Source organism: Coloeus monedula (assembly GCF_965178545.1).
Source record: "Coloeus monedula genome assembly, chromosome: 23".
NCBI classification, from domain to species: Eukaryota; Metazoa; Chordata; class Aves; order Passeriformes; family Corvidae; genus Coloeus; species Coloeus monedula.
In genome coordinates this window covers 5,819,990-5,845,979 of record NC_138803.1, presented here as the reverse complement: position 1 = coordinate 5,845,979, position 25,990 = coordinate 5,819,990, and the positions used below count along the sequence as shown (strand labels likewise).

Here is a 25,990-nt window from a genome sequence, read left to right as displayed (position 1 = left end):
GATTCCAGGGAAAACAAAGGGAATGGAGACAAAGAAACAACAGCGTGGATCCCATAAACCACGGCTGTCCAAACAGCTCAAGGCTGTTTGGCAGTTTTGGTTCCAGGTCTGTCAAAACACAGAGTAAAAGTAACTTTAAATTTTGTCATGGAAAATGAATGAGGTTTTGGATCCGGGTTTGAGGGATTTCTCAGACAAGACAGAAAAGCTCCATGGAAGACACGGAGGGACAGATAAAAATTTGTTTTCCACCACTCCTCCTCTTTGCACACCACATCCCTGCCTTGTTACTGAGGGAAATGTTAATTACCTGCTTCCTCACGGTGGAGCTGCGCCGGCCACTGGTGCAGGGGGGCAGGAGGGAAAAACAGAACGGAACAGTCAGGATAATCCTCCACCATCACCAGCTCATTCCTTCAGCATTCCCAACCACATTTCGGAGGAGGGAAGGAGCCAGATAGCCAAGTCAATCACAATGCCAGAGCCTCATTCGATTTATGGAACTCCAGAAAGATTTTAAGTGACTTTAAATCACTCAAAAACTGCACAAGGCGCAAGGGAGCCCTGACAGGAGATTGCCCCTGACGTTTTAATTCCGACCAGACGGAATTCTGCGAGCCAGGGCTGCTTGCTGGAGATGAAGTTTGATATAAATTGCACAGGGAAGAGCAGGTGGGAGCAGGCTGGTTCCCCCTGTGCCATTAACAGCTGCCACTGCGGAGTCTTTATTACAGTTTTGATAAGATTTCAAATAAATAAATAACACCAAACCCCCTCGAATACCAGCACACACCAGCCAGGCTAAGGCTTGTCTGTCTGCTCTCATTTGCTGATGTTGGTGGACATTAATGGCAGAAAAATAGGAAAAAAGGCCTGGCTCTGCCAGGATTTTCCCCTCAAAATTTATTACTGGGGTTTAAAATTCCTTTAGTTTCTTGTAAAAAGGAAGCAAGGGAGATAACAGCAGAGAGGCCCTAATGTATCATTCCAGCCAATTCCCTGCCAGGGCAGATGGATGCTGAATTATAAATAAGGGGATTAGAAGTGTGATTTTTAAAAAGCCTGTACAACGTGGTAATTTTGGGGAAATTCCTTTTGTAAAAAAATCAAAACCACTGAATGAAAAATTAAAAAAAAAAAATCAAATCCGATTCCACAGGCTGTCACAGACAATAAGGTGGGTTTTAAACCATTAGCGGGCACGATTCTTTGATATTTAAAATTGTTTCATGATGAATAATATTTTATTATTACAGATGTCAGGGTCTAATTAGGACCTGTCAGTTTTGCTTTGCTGTGAGGAATGGGAGCAGCAGTAATGACTCCACACTGGTGGCAATCACCTTCCTTTTGTTAACGAGGCAGGATGATGCACAGCCCCTGCCCCAGCTCCTCGTGCCCAGCAGAGCCCCTCAAATCCATCATTTTGGAGATGGAGATTTGTTATGTTCTACAAAAGCCCCATCAGGAGCTTAGTGCTGGTTCTGAGATTGGTCCTAATTGTAATAAAAGGTTTCTTTTCCGTGCCCTCCGTCCTGCGGGAATCCAGGCACAGCAGAGCAGCAATGGGATCAAGAGTTTCCCAATTTAGGGTCCTCAACCCCGTGGATAGCCCCTGGCCAGTCTCTGGGCCCAGTCCTCTCCCAGGACCAGGGGTTTGGTTATAAAAACCTAAATTTGGAGACTGTTCTCTGGGTGACACTGCCAATTTAAGGAATTTCTCTCACTTTCCCATCCTACTCCTGATCTGCACTAAATACACCAGGGCAAGAAAAGGGATTTGTTTATATTGGCTAAATTCCTGCCCCATCCCTGGAAGCATTCCAGGCCAGCTCGGACAGGGCTTGGAGCAGCCTGGGACAGTGGAAGGTGTCCCTGCCCACCCAAACCATTCCACGACTCCATGCTGTGATTCTAAATCAGAACATTTTTCTAACAGACACACATCCCGGGCTGGTAACTGATCTGGAATGACCAATTTGCATCAGATTTTCCTTAAAAACACAATTCCCTGAGCCACGCCTACCTGGCCAGGGCGCAGTCAGTCCGCTGACCTGTGGAGAAGACAAAGAAATCCAGCATGAGGAGGGAGGAATGGGAAAATGCTTTCAGTGTCTCTGTACAGAGTTCTGGAAGGAGATGGAGGAGAGGAAAGAGGAGGGGACAGCTCCAAGGACAGCATCAAACTCATCCCTGCCAGCACAGCTCCACCAAATCCAACCAGGAATCAACTCAGGCTGTCCAAGGACTCCTGTCTCTGGAAATTGTTGGTTTTAAATAAAAATTACCTCCCTGAGCATTCTAATTGTTGGCTTCCACCAAAAAATTTGGCTTGTCAGTCCCTCCCTCCCTCCCTCTTCCCAGGGGAACTGGTGGGGTGAGAGATTCTACTTCACCAAGCCCCTGAGGAAGAGTGAAAACATTCCCAGATCTGTCAGCCCACAGCCTGAACGTGCTGGCACTGAAGCTATTTTGAGAGACAGACGTTCAGCGGTGTTTTCCACAAACATTTTTATAAAAACACTCCATTAACTTGCGCCGAGTTTTCAGGGGAGCAGCAGCCAAGCTCGGGACTTGCTAATGCAGCATCACCTAAAACATCACAACAGAAGAGGCAGGAAAAAGGATGTGCTGGTGGGAATGGGACAGGCCCATTTTTTTGTGACAAAAATCAGTGAAACCACACTGATTCCCATCAGCTGAAAAACCCACGTTCCCTCCAGTTCTCTTCCTGCTCCTGGGGAGATGGAAGAAGGAATGAGGGAAGCAGCTAATTGCTGATGGCTGACAATTAGTCGAGCACATCTTGATAGCCACTTTTGCTCTCCCCACGTAATGCCAAAACAGTGCATAATTTACATGAAAATGTTATTCTCAAGCAGAATTTCCAGCCATCTGTCCCCGTTTTCATCATGGAATATTCATACAGAGAAATTACACGGCTGTGGCAGCATCAAGGGGCTCCTGCATTAGGGTGACAAATGGGTACAGGAGGCAGGGACATAATGACTTGCAGAGAGGAGGACTTGCTGCTACTTTTATTACTGGAACTTGTCATCTTCAGATTAAAGCAATTTGCACCCCAACTGAAAAATGTCACCTGAGGATGGGGCAGGGAGGAGAATAAAAAATAACAACCCCCTGAACTTCCCAGGCACTGAAGACACACAGCTGGAGGCACATTCTCCTGTAAAGCTCCTAACCGTGCTCCAGGGACGTGTGAAGGGAATTTTATTTGCCCATTTCCCAATGAAGTGACATTTTATGGATAAGTCTAGGCACAGTCCCCAGTTTGTACTATTAACCTGCTCCTGTGAGTTTGGAAATGGGATGTTCCTCCCTTTCCCAGCTCCTTTTGATCTCACAGATGACAGGAGGAGCTTTTTCCAGGAGCTGCTAGAGCTCACCCTGACACTCCCTGGGTCCCTTCACAGGGCCACTAAGAAAGCTCAAAAAGCAAATGAAGAAAACAGAAGCAGCCTTTAAATCTACACAGCAATACAGAAATCACATTTAATTTCCTCTCCTTTCCCTCCTACCACAGCTTGAGCCGGGTTCAGGGGGCAGGCAGGTTAAGAGGAAATAGGTCTTGGAATGCAGAGGTCAGCTATGACCCAGGAATGTGATCAGTCACAGGGGCAGCACGGCTGTCACTTGCAGATATTTAGAGGCACAAGAAAAATGCCCTAAGGACACAAAACTGTGGCTTCAGCCACGCTTTCTTACAGGACAGCTGAAGAGATGAGCAACTTTAACCAATCCAACTCAAACTGAGGCACCTCCTCCCCTCGGCTCCCAGCGGTTGGGGTCTGATAAACACGAAACTCTTAATTACTGCAGCAAGAAGTATTTTACTTTTACAGAGCATTTTCAAACTGAAAGCAAAGCACTTCAAAGCCCACATGCTGGTTAAGTTTTCATCCAGCAGATTTGCACACCACGAGCTGTGGGGAGTCTAGCTCAGTCACAGCCCAACACCAGCCCTGTTCCAGACATGAACTCAGAACGAGCTGAGCCATTTTTTGACCTGACATTTAGACTGTTAAAACCTTCTCCTCTGCAAATACAAGGCAGGCAGGTTTCTATGGAAACTTGGATGCATAGTTGAAGTGGTTTTGGCCAACAGGATTTGCCCATACCATGAAGGGAAAGAAATCTGCCTTTGTTCTGACTCTAACAGCAAATGAATGTTCAGTTCTGGCTGCTGCCCCCTGACTGATGCCCTCTAGACAGGCAACATATTTTACATGCTCTGAAATTTGTTTGTCCTTCTCCTAATAAAAGCCTGGGCTCCATACGTTGGTTTGGTCCGGGTTGAACCCACAGAGGTGAGGAGCAGCTAAACTGCCAGGCAAATGAAGGCCCAGCCCATCAATAATTCTGAATTCATCAGTAAATCACCAGGTTTGGCCCAACAGAGATCATTAAGTGATAACCAGGATGGGTATGAAGGAAGGGAGGAGGAAGGAGGGGGCAGCACAGCCCCACTGCAACAAACCAGTGATGCACATGAGTGCCTCGTTAAGCATTTTGGTGTTCATCCTTCATCGAGCAGCCATGGGGGTCATTTGGCTTCTCCCTCATGCAGATCAGAGGAATCAATTCAGAAAACTCGAGCACGGCCACTCTGCATCGCTCATCCAGGGCTGCCACCCTCAGCTGAGGAACTCAGTAAACCCAACAGCCACAGCCCGGCTGAGAGCTGCGAGGGGGACCCACACTCACTTTCTCCCAGGGTCTTCTGGAGAAGGTCGTGCTTGGCCTGGAGCTTCGTGATCAGGTTCCTGCCTTCCAGGTACTCCTTCATTTTCTGTGGAGGTGGCAAAAAACAGGATGGTGAGTGGACAATTCACTTCTCTGATCGAGTCTTTGGGCTGCTGGATTTGTGAACATGAGGGCAGAGTGACACTGAAGTTTATAGTGACAGAACAACACTGAAATTCACGGTTAAAGGATGAACTAAGTCCTGGTTTATGCATCTGGGCAAGTCTGAAGCTCAGTCCACCCATATTTCGAGCCCAACCAAGTTTGCATCAATGATCTCAGAGGCCTTTTCCAACCTTAACAATTCTGTAATTCTGTGACTCTGGATCTTCAGGGCAATTTCCATTGTTCCACTGTGGGACCAGCTGAATGTCTGGCATCTTTTAAGCCACCAGAGGAGCTGCCATCCACCCCTCTGCAGGCAGGGCGGGCTGGGGCTGAATATCACGGGCAGCTGAATGAGCAATTTGTTTTAACCAACTAAAAGGCTGCTACTGTGCTTATTCTCTCACTTAACCTCTCTCACCCCACTTTACTTGTCAAACCCTGCGTCTGCCTCCGTGCTGGATGATCCACAGGGCTGCACAGGGGGCGCAGGACAAAACAAATAAAGATATTATTTAGCTTCAGATTTACTCTTGTGGTGAAATACTGTACACCCGCGCAGGCATTTTTCCCGCTGCTCCCTGATTTTTCACAGCTCTGCAAATGCTGGGAGGGTTTTTTTTTCAGTTCTTTCACCTCTTATCTTGCAGTTCAGAGCAGTTTGACTTTTCCCAGTCCGAATCCCACGGCATCTCCGCCGCCGCGAGAAACCCGCAGGTGAAGCCGGAGCAGCCGCACCCCGCCCCGAGCTGGAGCCCGGGCTTTTGTCTCGCTGAAGTTTCCAGGCGTTATTGCCTCCTAGCAACACGCAGGGGGAGAATTCCTCAAGAGGAAAAGCAACCAAACAAACCAAAACCAAAAGGAGAACTCCTAACCAAGCGAACGCTCCCATCCCGGCAGGAAAACATCCGGGTTCCGGGGGGTTTGGCGGTTCCCGGGGCACGTGAGGCCCGTGTGTGTAAACTCCTCGAGGAAGGGCTCCTTCCTCTTTCTGTTTTGTTTTCCTGGCCCGGCACCGAGGGATCTAGAGCCAGGAATGGGCACTTCGGTGTTCCTGAAGGGTTGTTTTGCCTCAAACACTTGGGAACATAAAGCTGGGAAGGCGAATCCTCATCCCCGAGAAACCCCGAGGTGCCGCCACAGGGCGCTGCAGGGAAAGGGGGAAACCGGACGGGGCTTTTCCTGGAGTACAGAACAGATAAGGAGGAAAGTCTATTCCGTACTCCGGGAAAAATCCAGTCCGGGTTTTCCTCTGAGTCCATTCTATACTGTGGTAAAAATCCAGTCCGGGTTTTCCTCTGAGTCCATTCTGTACTCCGGGAAAATTCCAGTCCGGGTTTTCCCCTGAACCCATTCCATACTCCGGAACAAGTCCCGTCCGGGTTTTCTCCCATTCTGTACTCCAGGGAGAATCCAGTCCGGGTTTCCCCCATTCCGTACTCCAGGGAGAATCCAGTCCGGCTTTCCCCCATTCCGTACTCCAGGGAGAATCCAGTCCGCGTTTCCCCCATTCCGTACTCCAGGGAGAATCCAGTCCGGGTTTCCCCCATTCCGTACTCCAGGGAGAATCCAGTCCGGGTTTCCCCATGCCGTACCGCGGGAGAAATCCGGGCTGAATTTTTCCCGGAGCACTGGGATGGGATTTGGGATCGCTGGGTGGGGAGCAGCTCCCCCCGCCAGAGACCCTCGTGGCAGGGCGTGCTTTGGGAGTGCTGTGGGTGGGGAGGCACCAGGAATCTGGAGCAAAAAGCAGAACTCCCTGGGGATACAGAGAAGGCCGTAGAGATTCCCGTGTCCCCAGAGCAGCCCTGCCCCGCTCCTCGTGGCTTCTGCCGCCGCTGCAGCCGCTCACTGTGCTTCCCTTCTGTCCCCAGACCTGGCTCAGGGGCACCTGCAGCTGGCGCAGCTGGGCAGGGACCTGGCAGCTGACGGCAGCCCCGTGTCCCCGCCGGAGGGGCAGGGCCGGTCCCCGGTGGCGGCCGTGCGCTACCGCAACCACGGCCAGCGCCGCTTCTCCATGGAGGCAAGTGCTGGGGGCAGGGGGGACCCGGGCACCTCTGGCTGTCGCCTCCCCGCTGGCTGGAAGAGCCGGGCTGCGGCTCGGGATGTCACTTGTCCTCTGTCCCCTCCCTGCAGGACGTCAGCAAGCGCCTCTCGCTGCCCATGGACATCCGCCTGCCCCCCGAGTTCCTGCAGAAGCTGCAGATGGAGAGCCCGGAGCTCCCCAAGCCCCTGAGCAGGATGTCCCGGCGGGCCTCCCTCGTAAGTGGCCCCGAGCCGCAGGGGCAGTGCCCGGCCCGGCCCCTCCCGAGCGGACACCCGGGCCCGGCCGTGCTGGGCCGTGCTGGGCCGGCTGCCCCGGGCTCACTGAGCTCCCCTCACGTCCCTGCCCAGCCCCAGCCCTTCCTGCACACCCCCAGCAGCACCGGGAGGAGCTGAGGGAGCTGGGAAAGGGGCTCAGCCCGGAGAAAAGGGGGATCAGGGGGAATTTCTGGCTCTGCACAGGTCCCTGACGGGAGGGGGCAGCCGGGGGGGATTTGGGATCTTCTCCCGGGGAACAGGGACAGGAGGAGAGGGAACGGCCTCAGGCTGGGCCAGGGGAGGCTCAGGGTGGAAGTTCCCTGAGGAATTTCCTCATGGAAAGGGTGCTCAGGCCTTGGCAGGGGCTGCCCAGGGAGGTTTGGAGTGCCCATCCCTGGCGGTGTCACCTGGACGTGGCACTCGGTGCTCAGGGTGGGGATCGGGCACAGCTTGGACTCGATGATCCCGGAGGGATTTTCCAGCCTCAGTGATCCTGGGATTCTGAGATCTGCACCTGCTGTGCATTCCCACTTTCCTTCACTCCCCTGAGCACACCTGGCTGCCCTCTCGGCCTGGCTCCTTCCCAGAGGGAGGAGAAGGAAAACCCTCCTGCAATTCAGCCGGAGCCTCTTGCCACTGGAAATGCAAATGTGGATAAATAATGAATCAGCCTTTGCTTCAGCGGTGCCATTTCGGTTTCTTTGCTGCAGAGCAGCAGCAGAAATTGGAGCAAAAACTCTGAGTACAACAGAGCAGGAGCAAAAACCTCTGTGTGCGCCTCCAGGTGTGCTCAGAGCTGCCCAGGTACCACAGCCAGGCCGCAGGAGGCATCTCGGGATCCGAGGTGCCCGTTCAGGAGGAGGGAAGGAGAGCTGGAATTCACCTGCCTGTGCTGCCTGAGGATAAAACAGACCCCGCCAGGGTGATGTGTCGTTAATATTCCGTCCCCTCGAGAATAAGGAATGGGGCTCTGGGGGTTGTGCAGCACCTCGGGCTCCAGCACCTTCATTCCTCTGCTCAGGACACAGCTTTTCCCAGGATACACAGAGGGTTTGGGCAGAAAATGGAGTAAAAATCCCAAATGTCAGTGCCCAGTGTCCCTGGAAACCCCTCTGGAGGTGAAGCCATCCCGGGATGAGGCCCCCCCTCCCCAGTGATGTTTTCCTGTCTCTCCCACAGTCAGATACCGGCTTTGGGAAGCTGGAAACCTACGTCAAACTGGACAAACTGGGAGAGGTGAGTAGTGTGTGACACCCCTGTAAGGAATGAAGTGAAATTCAAAGGGCAGCTCCAAGTGCAAAGGGCAAAAATCTTCAATATCCAGAAATTTTCAGATCAAGTCTTTCTCGTGGGGTTCAGACCTGGTGCGGTCACTTCAAGTGGTCCCTCCCCCAGATGTTTTGGGGACACCAGTGCTGTGCCACCCTGGGAAATGGCCTGTGTCCCCTGTCCCCTGCCAGGGCACCTACGCCACGGTGTTCAAGGGCCGCAGCAAACTGACGGAAAACCTGGTGGCGCTGAAGGAAATCCGCCTGGAGCACGAGGAGGGGGCTCCTTGCACGGCCATCCGGGAAGGTGAGGCCGGGAGGGGCCTTCCCCAGGGTCCCAGCAGGATTTGGGATGGCTGTGCCCGTGCTCAGCCCCTGTTCCTGCTGCCCCAACCCCGCTGTCCCCGCAGTGTCGCTGCTGAAGAACCTCAAGCACGCCAACATCGTCACCCTGCACGACATCATCCACACCGAGCGCTCCCTCACCCTCGTCTTCGAGTACCTGGTGGGTCTGGGGGCTTCTCTGGGGGCTGGGGGGGACAAGGGAAGGACAGACTGACGTGTCCTTCCCGCTGCAGGACAACGACCTCAAGCAGTACCTGGAGAACTGCGGGAACCTGATGAGTGTGCACAATGTGAAGGTGAGGGGGGTGCCTGGGACCCCCTGCCCCATCCCTCATCCTGGGTGGGGGTGTTTTGGGGCTGGGGGAGCCTGGACATCTTCACTGAGCTGCAGCATGTGCAATACTCTGCTGTACAGGGGCTGTCCACATCATAAATGGGACATGTTCACACTCAAAAGCACAAACTCTGCAAGTTATCACAGATCACTCTTTGGAATCATGAGAGATCTTAAAAATTCAGCCAGCAGAATGAACACAGACAGAGGGTTTTGGTCTAATAATGAAATGCTCTTGTTGTAATCAAATATTCAAATGGTTTGGGTGGGAAGGGACCTCAAAGCTCATCCAGTTCCATGGGCAGGGACACTTTTCACCCTCTCAGGTTGTTCCAAGCCCTGTCCAGCCTGGCCTTGGACACTTCCAGCTTTCCCCAATTCAATCCACTTCCCTCCAGCTCTGATCTGCACAGTAAGACTGCAAATCCTTCAAGTAAAAATGAATATTTTTAACAACACGAGTGCCTGGACCCTGCTTGGCCTTTGCAGGAGCAGCAAAGGGTCAAGCAGGAATATATACATAAAGAAAGAAAGAAAGAAACATATACACACACTGTATGAGGGTGAGGGAAAACCTTCCAGGAACTAACGAAGCTTCCCCTGTGGGCTCCCCAGCCCTGTGTGCACTGACACAACAAACAAAAATGGCTTTAATTAACTGCCAAAAGCCTGTGTTTTATGTCCCCTTGCTTGACAACATTGAAAGAAACATTTCACAAGAATTAAGTCCCTTTGGAAAGTCTCAGCATTTCCTGCTTCCTTTATTAATATTTCAACCTTTTGTTGTTGTTTTAGAGGAAAACAGGAAGCGCGATCACCGCTACGAAAAATTAATTAAATTTTTTTGAGAATTTCCCTGTAGAATCTGTTTGCCAAGCCCTAACTGTACATTTTTCTCAATCAGTTAAATTTTTGCAGGAGAAAACATGGTGAGTATAAACTGCAAAAAGAACCAGTCTGAAGTGGGGGCGGTTGAGGATAAATCAGGTTCTGGGGGTCTCAGAGTCACACTCAGGTGAAGGGACAGGAGGGTTGGAAGGCTCAGCTGCAAACAGAAGCTTAAAGATAGCAGATCAACTCGTCTTGGCAGAGTTAAGCTCCCCTTTGAAGCAGATCTAACCACTTAAGCCCAGCCTAAGGTGACTGCAGGCAGGGCAGGGCAGAGGCACTCGCTGGGACTTGCAAGGCTCTGGCTTCGAGGTCATTAAAAACATCAACAGGTACCAGGGGTTGCTTTAAAGGACAAAAAGATGTTCCCATCCAGTGCAGAATCTCGTGGTTTTTTTAGTATTTCCTCATGCCTAACATTCTGTTCCCTGCCTGATGCAAGGATGCTGCTGAAAAAAAATTAATTTCAAAATAAAGCTTCAGGCTTTCCCCAGTGAATTACAAAGATCCATTAGCCCTGGATTTTTGGTGTAATAGAAACAGTCAAAGGAAAAAAAAATAATCAAACTACAGGAGAACAGAAGCACAACCAGAACAGAGCAGCAGAAATGTCCTCAAGCCACATCACTGGTGCACGGTGACAATTAAGAGGTGAAGATCAGCTGGGAGTCAGAGCCAGGAGCATTCTGCACCTGCAAAACCAAGCAAGGTGGGCACCTCTGAGCCCAAAGGCCCTGCAGGAGTTTCCCAGTCAGAACCAGCTGCACGTGGGATGAAGCAGAACCCAAACCGGACTGTGCCTTCCTCCCTTTTCAGGCTATAAGGAAGAAACACCTCTGCCACTGCTCCACATCCTGATCCATCTCCAGTCAGGAAACCTCAGGGATTTTCCTCTCTCTCACCCCTCCAAGAATAATTCCAAACCAGGCACTCGACTGAAGGATGGGGGAACTGGATCTGACTTCCCATGGGATCAGCATCACAATGGGGGAATTGGATCCACTTCCCATGGGATCAGCACCACCAGGACACCCCCAGCTGCCACTGCTGCACCACTCAGGGGCAGGAGGATTTTGCACCACATTTCTCCATGTCTTAAAGGTCTTGGCAAAAATGAATCTCTATTAATCCTAAAGCACTTCACACAACGAGCGTTGTTCTGGCTCCTCCTCTTTCCAGAGGTAAAAAATAACATTTTGCCTAAGAACTAAAATTATGCTGGTTTAGAGGGGAAAGAATGAAATCATTCACCCCCTTCCCACTGCCCAGGTGGAGCTGGGTGCCAGCTGTGCCCTGATGGGCAGCTCTGCCCGGATCCCTGGCTCGGGAAGCAGGGCTGTAGCCATGGCAGCAGCGGCACATCCCTGGATTTTGGCTCCCTGAAGTTGCTGCTGCTTCCCTGCCTCAGCCACCTGCAGCAGCCCAGTGCTGAGCCCAACCTTCCCCCCTCTGCTTTCCACTGGCACAGGGAAGTTTAAATTACCCTGAATACAAATCTGCCTTCAAAGCCCACCAAGAGATCCATCAGCACCGGCGTGCAGGGATGTGCCTCCAGTGGAAATAAACATTATTCCAGTTTGGAGATAATCCAGTGAGGATCCTTCCACTAAATTCTCATGCTGCCATCACTGTATTTACCCAAAAGCTCTGCCTAGGAATGCAGCACATGGAATTTCCTCCCTGAGTCACATTAATATGGAATATTCTTTTAAATCAGCTTTTTTCTTACAGTTCCTACCCCCCAGCACTCAGCACATCACGAGGTAAAAGGGAATTAAATCTCACTTCTGCACTGCACTTTGTTTTTATCCCCTACACAAAGCTCTGCCCTCAAGCCTCATTAATACCCATCTGAGGGTTTTCTCAGACACTGAAAAAGCTGCCCCTGGGAGATTCAGAGCTGGAAATCCTTATCAAGGCTATTTATAAGCCTGGTCAATAGCAGATCAATGCAGCATCTGATCAGGCTGCTTAAAGAGGGTCTCTCTCTAACACCACACCAACAACATGAAAGGGAGAAATATCCTATCCAAATTAAGCCCTGGATTCCTCCTCCTCCTATTTGAACTCGAAATAGCCCTCTCTGGAGAGGGAATGCTCAGAGTTCAATTAAAAATCACTTTTCTAGTTCCATAACCCTGGGCAGGGTGGTCAATCCCTTCTTGAAGCAGCTTCTCCACCCCCTTCTCTCAACAGCCAGATTCACCTTCAGCGAAGGATTTTGGATTTTCCTAAGCCAAGGCCTAATGAACCATGCTGCCAAGTTAGTGCACAGAAAATTCAGATTTTAATGAGCAACACCATTCTGGGAAGAAGGTGGTGAAGGATGCCCAAGGGAATGACAAAGTAACCAGGGTAAAATCCATGATTTTCATCTGCTACCCTGAAATAATTTGAAATTGGAAACAAATTCAACAGTTTAACATAAGTCTGATGTAGGAAAAAGACAGTCTGGTATGAAATTCAGTATCAGAAAGCTCTTAGCATCTTTTAGAAAGAACCAATTCAATGAAAAGCTTCTGCAGGCTGAAATTGTAAGATGGTAATAACAAAAAATGAAAGAGCTAAATGTTCTTTTAGTTTGCACTAGCTTTGAAATTTGATGTTTACAAGCTATTACTAGGTTTTTTCTCAGAAAATTCCTTTTCAGATGCAGAAGAAATCAAATTTGACATAATTTACCCACAGACTACGTTTGCATCAACAGAGGTATCCCAAAATATTTGCAGAGAATTGAGAGCACACAGTTTTGAACCCCAACATGCTGCTTCTGCTTGACTAAAAGCAAAGAGAGAAGCATCTCTTGTTAGACAAGAGCATCACTCTGTACTCTCTTGTGAGGAGAATTCTGAACAGATCACACTGAAAATTACAGAATCATGGAATGGGTTGGAATGGAAGGGATCTTAAAGATCATCCAGGGGATGGGCAGGGACACCTTCCACCATCCCAGGCTGCTCCAAGCCCCTCCTGGCCTTGGACACTGCCAGGGATCCAGGGGCAGCCACAGCTTCTCTGGGCACCCTGTGCCAGGGCCTGCCCACCCTCAGAGGGGAGAATTTCCCAAAGGAAAAAAAATTCCTGAATTCCTACGAATCAGCCCCTTACTGTGAAGTAGAACTGCTCAGTCTCCTGCTGGTTTGCCCGTCTCTTGGCAATGCTGGGTTTGCTCATGAACGTTTCCGACACCGTGGATTTCACAGACTCCATGGAGTTGCTGTACTGGAAGCAGTCAGAGACATCAAAGTCCTCTATCGTGACAATGTCCTGGATTGTCTGGAGTGTGGCTTCCATCGTCTTCTTAACCTGCCCAGCAAGAAGGAGAGAACTCAAAACCTGAATGTTTTATGTTGTAAGTAAACAACAGAGGTAGCAAAGTCCCCTGGAGCACTTCACTAATAAACAGATATTACTGGTTTCACACCCTGTGCGCTGTAATTAATTTTGGCTCATTAACAGCACAGTCCATGCAAGCACAGAGCTGGCAGCACCCTGAACCTGCCAGGACTCCGTGCCAGGATCGCAGTTGTGATCTCTCAGGCTGGGATCAGGAGGAGATGGAAAGAAATTTAACCTCAAAGCAAAGAGAGCTGAACTAATTGTCTTCTGCAACTACTGGGCATCAGATGTTAATTACAAACAGGACTCTGCTGCACTGCACATTTTTACTGAAGGCCAGAATCGACTTTATAGACATAAAAGGAGCTGCAAATTTTGCCCAGAAGTTCCTGAGCACAGAGGTGCAGAGATTAGATCCCCATTCATGTCATCTTCTTCTCATCTTGAATGGCCAAGTGAACAAAAATCACTTTACTCAGGTTATGCAAACTCACTTCAAAACATTAAATTCCTCCTTTTCCCTTTGCTATCCAAATAAAACTTCTGCACCACAGCTAGTCTTATCAAGTTAAGGATGGGAAGAGAGATATGGGGAGGTATTTTAAAGGATTCTCTCCATACCCCCAACTTTCCTGTGAGATCCCCCACTAATTAATGCACAAGATGCCTTGGCCTTGAATTTTAACACAAGTGTTGATTAAAAAGGATGACAACAACCAGATTCTTCCATAACCAGTGCCCAGTAAGTGGCTAAGAGCCGCTGCTGAACTTTGGTTATTAACTGACCTCTTCATTTTCGATCTTCAGCGTCGATAACCGGGACTGCAGCTGCTGACACCTCTGCACCAACTCACTCTGGACTGGCTGCTGGGCACAGAGCTGAGACTCCTGCAAGAGAAACAGCACAGCAGGACATCGTAATTACTCCTTTATTTATCAGACACAAACATTCTCCAAAGTGCTGAGCTTTAAAACCGGGCAGCGCTGGATTTCAACCAGAGGAAGAAGGTCCATGGTTCTACCCAAGTGCAGTTCCCTTCCTGAGAGGATTGAACAGAGAGCAAGAGATGATGGCAACATCAAAGAAGAGCCAGGAAACAACAGCTGCTCTCAGTGATGTCAGCTTGTCGTGTGCTTTGGGAGTCTGGAGGTGCTTTATCCCAGGTATTTGGATAAATCACATCAAAAATCAAGAATTTGGTGCAGTGCTTCAGACTGGCACCCTGGGGTAGGGGATTGCTCAGCTGAACCACCTGCACAGCACAGCAACAGGCACAGGTCACTCTTGAATGAATCCAGGGGAGCTGAAATAAAAGCAGCACAGGCTGGGGACCTGTCACAGACACCAGAACACCGAGGTTCCCTGAGCTGCTCAGAATGATCTTCATTCCACAGCACGGGGCAGCTTTTCCCTTTCATTTTGTTCTGGGTTTTGTGGGGTTTTTTAAAAGAAAACACTGACCTCACTGCCTGAGGCTGTTTTTTTAGAGACAGAAATTGAAACTGGGAGTTTTATCCCATCCATGCACACACACCATCATATAGTCTGATATAATCTGCTGTGTGCAGCACCATTGCTACAAGACCATCAGCTGCATTTATAAACACTCCTCTGGCCTTGAGAAGCAGCAAGATAAATGATTCAGTGAATGGGAGCTGCTCCTGAATGAGACTCTGCAGGTAATTCCTTTTTTCCCCCATAATCTTACAGGATCAGAAACACAGAAAAATCCAGGAAAGGTCATTTGCAGTCTGAAGGTTTCACTTAAAACGGGAGAGACAAAGAAGAGCCTGGAGCAGTGGCTGTAATTCCCAGCCCAAAAGAAGAGGCTGCAAGAGACCATCCTCCAGTCTGTGCTCGGGGGATGATCTAGAAATCCAACCAACTGACCTACATTGTCACACTGTACACGTGTTCCTGCTCAGAACCAGTTTCAGCTCGTGTGACTTTCAACAGCTCCCAGCTGAGCAACCACATCTTGATAAACCTATAAGGAGAGGGATTTGCCCTGCCAAAAATGGAGAGTCCTCTGACAGCCCTGTCTCACAAGGAGGGGGCAAAAAGCACCACTACAAACCATTTGTGCTCTCAGATTGCACACTCAGATGCTGCAAAAAACCAGCATTTAGGTTTCTTCTGTTGGCCCTTCAAATCTCAAAATTCAGAAGCTATCTTGGGGATTAACCTGTAGGTTGAATGAAGGTGTCTCCTACTCGCATTTAATATTGAACCTAACTAAGCGTTTTCACTTCCAGCAGCTTGGATAGCCAAAAAATTAAAATTTAGGTATCTCTGCCATGAGCCCCTGCTTAATCTTTGCATCATCTCCCAGCTCTGAGGCTCCCAAAAGAGCCAAACAGGTGGCCCTGGAGTGGGTCAGTTTATCAAAAATGAGGGAGATAAACAGGCAGAGCGGCAGGAGGGCCCCACACTGACCATGTCACCCATGTGTGGCTGGAACTCGAACTTCATGGGGGGGCAGAAGACGTTGTTGTACATCTCCATCAGCCTCTGCTTGTCGCTGTTGGCGTCCAGGTTCTCCACAGCGTTCTCGATGGCGTCCAGCCCCTCGTGCTTGGACTGCTCCAGGTTCAGCTCGGCCGACAGGAACGTCCTCAGGGCTCTGTTGAGGCTGGCGTGGTACCCCAGGTCACAGCACTGCTGGAAAACACACACAATTCTCTATGAATAAAGGGAATAAGACTCCAGAATGGGGATTTGGATGTTTCCAAAGGCAGGAGCTGTACAAATGAGGAACAAGCTGTGGGTATTTTGTTGCCTGCTGCTGGGTGGCAGGGAGGTCCCACGTCTCTCACTGACTGCACAGAGCATCTCAACCTGTAACCCCCATGCAAATTTTATCACGGTGTTATAATTAATTACCAAGCTTGAAGTATTGTAACAGGTTGTGGAGTTTTCCTGGACTATAAGAGACTCATTTTTCATGGAGTACTAGAGACTCATTTCATTCAGAAAGGAAGTGGTGAAGTTCAGCAGTAGGGCAGGGTAATTCCCTGAATTCTAACCTGACTTCTAGGGGTCCTGATTCCTATGGAAACACTCCAAAATCCTTAAATGACATTATTCAAAGGAAGAGGAAAGCAAGGCACTGAAGTGCTATTGGAGAGACGAGACACAGGATTTGGATCATCTATAAAGACAAATCTGCATCTAAGTAATTCCGTAATTCCAGCAAACTGCTTCATCCAGTACTTCAGGAAGGAGGAGCATGACCTGGACATGAAAAGAGAGTCATCCAAAACCCAGCAGCCACCAGTTGGGATGATTTCATTGCTGGGGTGAAACAGAGGAGCAAAAAACTTTGAAGCAGAAAGTGGTTATGGTCAAGAATTTCCTGGCTATGGCTGACACTGGGATGATGTCACTGGGAGACAATCAAGCAGCTTCATTTCCACCACGGCTGCAGAGCCAAGTTTTCATGTTTCAGAAGGGGAAAAAAAAGGAGCTTTTCATTAGCATTAGATCAGAACCAGCCTGGATTTTTCAGCCATCTAATAAAGTGAGCAAGAAGGAGCCCACCTTCTTGGAATTACAAGCAAGATTACATCCACTAGGAGAATATCCAGAAAGGAAAGAAAGAGACCATCTGCTCCATTGCTGTGCTGCTCTGTAAGCAAAATTCACATGAAAACTCCTCCTCGCCCATCATTTGGGTCTCATCACTGTCATTGTTTGCAAACGCAGAGGAAAAAAGGGGGGAAAAAAGAAGAAGGAGGGGTGGGGGCAGAGGGAAGAGAAACTGCTGGACCATTCCCTGCTCCCACAGAATTCCTGCCACCGAGTGCTGCTGGAAGCCTGGCTCTTGTGCCAAACAAGCTGTGGCAGGTGTGGAGCCTTGGAAAAAGAGCTGCAGTTGCTGGTTGGACTGGAGGCAGAGAATTAAGGGACTTTACATTCAATCAGAAAAGAACAAAACCAGCCAAGAAAAAAAAAAAAAAACCACCACAACAAAACAAAAAGCAAAACAAAAGAGGCTTGATTGAGAATCTGCACGTGTGGAGGCAGCCTTGGATCAAGAGGCACTCACAGCTACTGCTCACTCTGCAGGGCTGGTCCTGCAGCCATGGGGGGAAAGATGGAGTTGGGCCAAGGATCAGCTCACACCTAACAGCAGCACTCACTCCTTTTCACAGAATTCTTGGTGTTGCAAGGGACCTCTGGAGATCCCCCAGTCCCAGGCAGGGTCACGTGGAGGGGACCCTCCAGGTGGCTTTGGGATGTCTGCAGAGAGGGAGACTCCAGGCCCTCCCTGGGCAGCTGTTCCAGGCTCTGCCACCCTCACGGACAGAGGTTCTTCCTCATGTTGAGGTGGAATTTCTTGTGTTGTAGTTTATTACTCCTTGTGCTGTCGCTGAGCAGAGCCTGGCACCTTCCTGACACCCCTTGGGGATCGTTGTATGGGCTGATGGGATCCTCTCTCAGCTGTGTCCTCTCTGGGCTGACCAGCCCCAGCCCCACAGCCTCCCCTCATCAGGGAGATGCTCCAGACCCCAGATCATCTCTGGGGGTTCTGCTGGACCCTCTCCAGCAGCTCCTTGTCATTCCTGAACTGCAGGGACAAGAACTGAACACAACTCCTGCTGCAGGACAGGCAGCTGTGCACCCTCCCAGTGTGACCAGTTTGTCCTCCCAGTGTCCCCCCCAATGCACTGGGAATCCAAAGGGAAGTTAATGTGTCACACCTCACCTCACTCAGGCAAAACGTGTTGGCTCTTTGCTATTGAAGCCACAGACAGAAAACATTTCCCAGCCCACTCCCCCACTTTAAAGGGTTTTTTTTTCAAGTCCAGTGTTCCATGTTTATAAATGCATCAGTCCTGCCATCCCTTTTCTGGGTTATATAAATGTTTGATGGAATCGTTCTCGAAGGAAATCAATTTTTTATAAGAATTTAATGATAACTCATTCAAATTCACTTCCCAACATGACAGCTGATTAACCCTTTGCCAGTTAGCTTTCAAACAGGCCTCAAAACCAGAAGATTCAAGGGGAAAAAGCCCTTTGTTTTAAAATGCAATTCAGATTTGGAAGGGGAATGATGAGATCCTGGAGTAAACAGCCACAGCGTACCTATCCCTGGAAGAGCAAAGTAAGCTCTGGGACTCAAACACACATTTTTATCTCTTTTTTTCCAATCCTGTCCTAGTGACCCTTTTATAAATATGAGTTAATGCAAACTTCCCCATTACTGTAATATTTCATTAGCATCAAAGAGCTGCCTCAGTCCCCAAAGTCAGGAAATTCAAAACTACTGGGCTATGTCAGAAACAATTTATTGCTCTTAACTCTGGACAAAGAATTAACTCCCTGCTACCCTTCCCTGCACACCGCACAGGGAACACACCGTGCTGGATAAACATGACAAGTTTAATGCTGTTTGGCCTAACACAATCTCCTTGTAAGTGACTTTGAAGATTACTTTTATATTATATTTCAAAATTCAATATCATCAAATGATTAGATCGAGGGAAGGCATTAGAGCCTGGCTTAAAAATCGCATTTTTATTCAAGTCAGATGGCTCAGATAACCATCACTGGTTATAATTGTTAATTTTCAATCCTTCAGGATCAAAGGCATTAATAAATCTATTTTCCCTGTGTCTTAACAACGAGATAACTGAATTCCATCTCCTGCGCTCCCAGACAAGTCCCACATTTTTCCATGCCTGAACACAGAGCAGATAACACTTTTATTCTGAAGATGATGAGAACTTGTGGTGTTAAACTGAATGCTCCAAGGGAGTTAACTCAGGCAGGAACTCACCCAGAGCCACGAGGGCTCCTCTCTAGGGACAGACAAATCCCTGGGCTGCAGAAGTTTGGATTCTTGTCCTGCAGCACTGCCTGCCATGCCCCAGACACAGCTGGGACTGCCCAGGGAGAGCAGCCCTTCCTTCCAAGCTGGGTGCCCCAGGTTTGTCCTGTCCTGCTGGAAACACCTCAGCTCTGTGCTTAGAGATTGTTCTGGGCTTGCAAAATCCAAACAGATTCTCTGCTACCTGTGATCCATGAAAATACACCAAGAACAGACAACTGAACCAGGCACGTGTGCAGCATTTGGGGGAAGACTTGAGAGACAGGGCTTTATAAGAATAAAATTAGAACAATTAAATTAGGCTGATGCTGGTGAAATTAATCCCAACCTTGTAGCTGCAATATAAATATAAACACGAAGTTCTCATTTGCTAAAAACCCAGAGCCACGCAATTTAGGCTGAGCAAATGTTAACCAAAACAGGGCTCCTAAAAAGGCAGGAGGAATAAACAAACCAGGCCTCTCCAGAGCAGCAGTCCTGCAAACCACAACATTTGGAAATAACAGCATTTTTCAAGCCCGCTCTCGGTGACAGCCCTGGCCTCCAAAGGACAGGTTTAAATCAACACCTGGCACAAGAGCACTCCAGGCAAGTTTATCATCAGCTGAATAAATGTATCCTATAGACTGCTGGTTATTCTAATAGCTGAGTAATTAATAGAGATCTGAGTGCTCTTTATTGCCTGTGTCTAGAGACTCTTGTGCTCATCACTCCCTGCTCCTCCACAGCAGCTCCCTCCAGGCTCTGCAGCCAAGTGCTTCCAGCAGGGATGGCCTTGGCAAGGGGAACAGGAGCCACCAGAGCCACTGACCCACAGGCAGTGTGTTCAGGCTGATGGGGTGGTTCCATCCTCGGGAATAACCTCAGCATTCCTGACTGGCTCTTCTGAGTTTCCAAAAATCAGAATTTCGGGGTTTTTTCACAGTGCGTTTTACCAAAAGCAGAATTGCTGTCCCCTGAATGGGGAGGGATTGAATTCTATTCTGGTGAGCAGGGAAGGGATCTTAGGGAAGGGCTGGAGCTGTGTCAGGGAGGTTTGGGATGGAGATCAGGGAAAGGTTCTTCCCCCAGAGGGTGCTGGGCACTGCCCAGGCTCCCCAGGGAATGGGCACTGCTCCAAACCTTCCAGAGCTCCAGGAGTGCTTGGACAGCACCCTCAGGCACAGGGTGGGATTTTGGGATGTCTGTGCAGGGCCAGGGCTTGGACTGGATGACCCCTGTGGGTCCCTTCCAACTCACAATATCCCACGATTCTATGACTTTTCCAAAACCACTTAAAAGCAGCTTCAGGAAACATTTCTGAACTCCCTCTCTTCTACCAAATTTCCTGTACTGTTTCTACAGTTAAAAATCTTTTTTTCAAACGTGCTTCTGAATTAAAATCATGCAGGTTTGCTTTTCACTCATAGTCAAGTGAAAATGTCAGGCAGCAGTGTGATACTGAACGTGGGTTTCACTTTAACTAAGCAGCTCCTCCTTTTCTCTCTCAGTGCCCAGTTCCTTGTCTGTGTAACAGAGGTGGCCACCTGAGAAAAGCTCTTGTCACAGCCTAATGACCAATTATCAGGCCACTGCCACCCCCCAAGCTGCCCAGCCCAGCCATGCAGAGGTTTCCAGCTGTGCTGGTGCAGGAGGGGATGCTGAGGGAGGAGAGGGACGTGGGAGGTTCCAGCAGCACTTACATCAATGAGATCAGACAGGTCATGGATGTAGTACTTGAACACCGAGGCATTGGTGGCTTCCAGGGCCAGCAGATACTCATTTCTTGCCTTAATTGCCTTCAGTCTGTTTTCTGTGTACTTTGCCTGGCGCTGAAAGACAACAAAAACCAGAATATAGCATTAGAAGAGGTGAGCAGCATGCTGGGTGACACCGGAGAACACTGAACAAATCTTACTCTGCTCACACAGATTTTGCCTTTGAATTCCAGTTTTGCCAGGACTCCAAGACTTGAAATGCAGATTAATTATTTAGATGTGTTTAAGCATAACTATGCTGGACTGAAAGTCTTGAGACTGTGGGATGGGGAAGATTAAAGGAGGAATGAAGGAACAGGGTGGGTTTAGAAGGTTATGGCCCAGCTCCAGCACCACCACAGAAGCCCATGGGTTGTCTGAGGGTTGCTACAGGCACCCCACCTCTTCCAAGGCCTGAACTTGGTCCTTCCAGAGCCTAAATCCATTTGAAAATAACTCCATCCCTTCTACATCCCTTCTAACCTTAGAGCTGAACTGCTCAAAGGCAGTTTGGGATTGCTGGGCTCCCTGGAGCACAGCCTCGTGCTTTGGACAACAAAAATAATCATGGTAACCGTGAATTCCAAGCAGGCAACTTCTGCTTTCCCACTCTAACCTGCTTTCAGCTTTTTGTGCCATGCCTGGATTCCCTGGGATGACACAAACTGCACACCTGACTGCCCTGAAGGAAACCTGGTGCTGGATCTGCCTTTCCTCCAGCTGAGTGCTGAATGAAACCAGCACAAAGAACGAGATTTGGAAGTGAGGGGGGATCTCAGTGGCTCCTGTGCACCCTGCCAGTACCTTCTCCTTCATTTTCTCAATTTTTTTGACAGAGCTTCTCCGGACGTGTTTCTCCTCGAACTTGACGTTGGAGGTGGAGTCGGGGGAGCGCGGGGTCTGCTTGTCCTCTTGTTTCACTGACTTCCCAATCTGCTTCTCCTCCTGCTTCTCTGCCTCCTTCAGCTTGCTCTGGGCACTGATGCTGTCGGCGTTGTACATGTGGTAGGTTTTCATCACCTGCAGAGAACGACGACCAACACTCAGGGCCCAGCAAGGCCCAGCAAGGCCGAGCTGGCTGTTAGTCTGAAACACCTGAACCAGAGAAAAACACACTCAGGGAAATTTCCCATGTCAGAAAAGCAGGGCAGGAGGTGCCTGAGCGAGTGTGGCTCTCCAAACGAATCTGAAATCCAAGTGGATGATTTTGCAGCTGCTGCTTTGTTTGACTTTGGCATGTGCCTTCTTGCACAAGCCAATAAAGGAGGCATGAAAATCAAAAAAAGGATGCAGACTAAATCCAGCCTCCCTGACTGTTCAAAGAAAATGATATGCCAGGAAAATGAGAGCTTTTCATCAGCAGGTAAGGTTTCTGAAGGGAGGCCTATCAGTCTTTCATCTGGGTGAATCAGTGCTTTAAACATCACAGGATGTAAATCCAGCCTCAACACAGTGGCTGCAAGAGCCACTCAGGTGCCATTTGTTCAAATCAAATTTGGGACATAAAAGTACTTCTGGGCACCTTATGTAATAAAAAAATTAATAAACAAGTGTGGTTCTTTCGTTTAGGGAGACCTGGACCCTGTGCTGTATGAGCAACTTTTATTATAGCACATTTTTTATATGTAAATATAGATAAATTTCCCCCCAGTCACAAAAATCCCATTTGTTTCACATGATATGAACGTCTAGCTTTGTGTTATGCAAATAGAACCAAAGGACATGAGACATAAACCAGTTTTTTATCCATAAATGCAAAGCAATTTGAATCCCACACCAAAACAAACACGATACAACACTCACAGGGGGCAAAAAAAAAAAAAAAAAAAGCACAATTGCATAAAGTCACCCATTCCAGCAGTAATAAAGGCCCCACTTGTGAATAATTTGATTTATCTCAGATGAAAACCCGTTTAGAGCTCTTTTGCACCACAACATAACAGGATTTTACCCAAGTGGGCTACACCCTCCCCCTGTGCAGTGATCAGCAGAGGTTCCCAGAGCCAAAGAGACTCTGGATTTAGACATGAAAGGGAATGTGACTGCAGCCAGTGCTAAAGACACATCCTGAATAATTTACACACACGCACTCCCAGCCCCTGCAGATGCTCCGACTATAAAGCAGGCGTTTATAATGATAATAATAGATGCAAAGGAGTTGCTTTTCCTCTCTCACTCCAAGTGGAGCTGGCAGAGAGTGAAAGCAGAGGGAGAAATCCCAGTTTTAATGGGTTTTTAATGGTTTTAGGCCACGTTGGCAGCCACGGGCTCTGGTGTGGGGACACCGGTGACTCACTGGGGTCTGCTGAGGGCAAGATGGCACAGGACAAAAAAATTACAGGTTGGGACAATTCTCTGTGTTTTATTTGTGCAGAGAAAGTAAAGATTTCACCCAGATCCATTTTGCCCAAAAGCAGGGATTCTGCCAATCCTTTGGATATGGAATTATGGAGTCATTGAGGTTGGAAAAGACCTCCAAGATCATCCAGCCTTTGGTTGATCCTCACTTTGTCACCCAGCCCAGACCACTGAGCGCCACATCCAGCAGAAGAAGAGGTGGAATTATTTCTAAAAGTACCATTAAACGTAGCCACTGGTGGGGTGGCTTTAATTCCAACAAAAAGCATCTTTTTAGCATGATCAGAAGTGGCTTTTTGCAAAGGAAAAGGTTTTCTGGTGAAGGGACAATTCAGAGTTCTGCAGCAGGAGGAATGAACAAACAGATTTCAAATTCCCAGCACTGACATTAAAAATATCAATGCCTTTCATCACTTTGTTTAGCAAAGGCTGAATTCTGGAAGTTCTTCCTTCTGGGGCAGAGGAATTACCAGGACTCAATATTTGGCTCAAAAAATGACCTGTCAGGGCCTGGCACCCAGAAATGATCCCCTGTCCATGAGACTCCACTCACCAGCCACTTCAGAGCCACCTGAACTCGGATTAGAAATTAATCTAGTTCCTAAAAGTCTCTTTTTAGAGGCAGATCTGTGTCCTTCCTCAGGATCCCAACCACGACATGACTCAAAAGTTGAGCCAATTCTGCCCTCAAATAGAAAAAAGTTTCTGAAGTGCTGATTTACCTGAATATTTGGCTTTGAGGCTCTAATTGTAACAAACTGCAAGAAACAATTCCCTCTATACCTTTTGCTGATACAGGAAATTTCAGGGAACCCCAGGAAATTCTGTAACACTGATTTTTACCCCCACAGGGTCAATATGCCACAGCTTGAGAAACAACCCTGGGTCAGCTTCTGGAAGGAGGAAGGCCAGAACACACATCTCAGTGTCATGACCCAGCAAATCACCCAGGAAGGACAAAATAAAAGGCATTTTGAGCAACTGAACAGTGAGTTCTGCTTTTAAAGAAGAGAACTAGCTCAGTAACAGCTGCAGAAAGCAGAATTTACATCAAGCAAGAGGCTTTTCCATTCGTCTGTGTGAGGAAAAGAAAAATCCCCACGCAGCACGTGAACCCTTGGGATCACATCCTCCTCCTCACCTCCTCCTTGGGGTCTCCAGTGGATTTACTGAGAAGGAAAAAGCACAGATGGGAAACTCAGACTCCAAAAGGAGCTGCTCTGCTGAGAGCTGAGGGACAAATAAGCTCAGTGGGTGCCTCTGAAGGCTCACACCACACAAACCCCAAGGTTTTTGGCATATTTGCAAATAACTCTCCTATCTCTGGCTCTTTTTCAAACCATCACTGCAGCAAAGGAACAAATGGGCATGAAGGTGAGACCTTTGGGGAACCAACACTTAGAGAGCTGAAACAACTCAAGGACAGAGGGGAAAAATGGGATTTATGGAGCTTTTTAGGTGACCTCGAGCTGCAGGGACTGCAGCCTTTTCTCAGCCTTGGTGGGAGAAGTCAAACACTTCTCCCTTCTGCCTGAGAAGATGCCAAGAAATCACTGATTTACCGTGTACAGTTCATTCAAGACCTTCATCAAGTCCTCCTGGAGCTGCAGTCCCACTTCCTTGCTCTGCAACAGAACAGAGAAATGAAAGTTAATTGGGGAAGACGCTGCAAAGGCAGAGGAAGTGAGCACGGAGCATCCACAAATAAGTTAGGCCCAATTAAGCACCACTGTTTATGCTGGCAAATGCAATCAGTGCCCAGCCCAGAGCCACCCAGGGTCACATTGCACCAGGAGTATTAATAAACCGAAATATTAGAAGTGCACAGTCAGAAAAGCTTTATGGAACAGAGGTGGGAATTTCCAGAGAACTGGAGATCTTCGACTCTCAAGCCTGCAAATACACCATTTTCCCATTTTCACAGGATCAAGCAACACTGTGCATCCAGCACAGCTTGGTATGGAAGCTGAAGAGAGGCAGGACAAGGAAAGCACCACGTAACAAGAATAACTTAATTCAGTTTATAGATTTTACTCATTCGCTGCCCACTAAGGCAGCGTTTGCGTGCTCCAACCCTCACGTTACAAGCGTTTAATATCTACTGGGACAAGCAAATTTGATAAATCTAAGATTATTTATGCCTACAACGTTCAGGAAAAGAAACAGATAAAGAGGCAATGCAGCCAAACCCATGCTTAAACCAACATTTCTGCCCAGGAAGTCAAGATAATGCTAAACCATGAGAAGAAAACCAACAACACACTGATAAATTAAAGAGCCAGAAGAGAAAGATTATCTGATTTAAATTTAAATTATTCTTTTCCCCATACTGTGCAGTTCAGCAGTGCTCAGAGTGTGTTTCTGAGATGAAAATTGCTTTATTGTAGACTTCTTTTCATTATTTTGGGGAGTTGTGGTTCAGACCAGCCTGGAATTGCTCTGCTGGCAGCACAATGGGATTCACAAATATCCAACGCCCCGTCCTCTGGATTTTCCATGTGTTCCAATCCCATATTCCTCACCCTGCTCCCTAGGTGCCACAGGAAAAAAGAGCATCTGACACAAATGCTGACAAAGGAAAGCTTTTTCGGAGGAGCCTCTAATTTAGAGAAAAGCAAAGAGCTGGTGATTCCCAACCTCCGAGGGAGCTTGCAGGAACAAACCCGCGGGAGTTGCACCTCTGGAAGCAGAAGGAGCTGAGGCTGCTGCTCAGCC

General features: G+C 48.4%; 1 protein-coding gene across 3 annotated transcripts in view; it reads right to left on the bottom strand.

Annotated features, from left to right (window-relative positions):
* Positions 1-25,990, bottom strand: part of SRGAP2 (SLIT-ROBO Rho GTPase activating protein 2) — a 92,185-nt gene that overhangs the window by 19,444 nt on the left and 46,751 nt on the right. For 2 of the 3 annotated variants that reach the window (XM_082296140.1, XM_082296142.1), the window contains 9 exons: positions 24,838-24,900; positions 21,722-21,937; positions 20,864-20,992; positions 15,782-16,006; positions 14,131-14,232; positions 13,114-13,311; positions 4,726-4,810; positions 2,027-2,054; positions 311-341 (listed from right to left, as the gene is read on the bottom strand). In XM_082296140.1, the coding sequence (XP_082152266.1) occupies positions 311-341; positions 2,027-2,054; positions 4,726-4,810; positions 13,114-13,311; positions 14,131-14,232; positions 15,782-16,006; positions 20,864-20,992; positions 21,722-21,937; positions 24,838-24,900 (1,077 nt within the window). The remainder of the gene's footprint in view (positions 1-310; positions 342-2,026; positions 2,055-4,725; positions 4,811-13,113; positions 13,312-14,130; positions 14,233-15,781; positions 16,007-20,863; positions 20,993-21,721; positions 21,938-24,837; positions 24,901-25,990) is intronic. The other variant, XM_082296141.1, reaches the window with a different exon arrangement.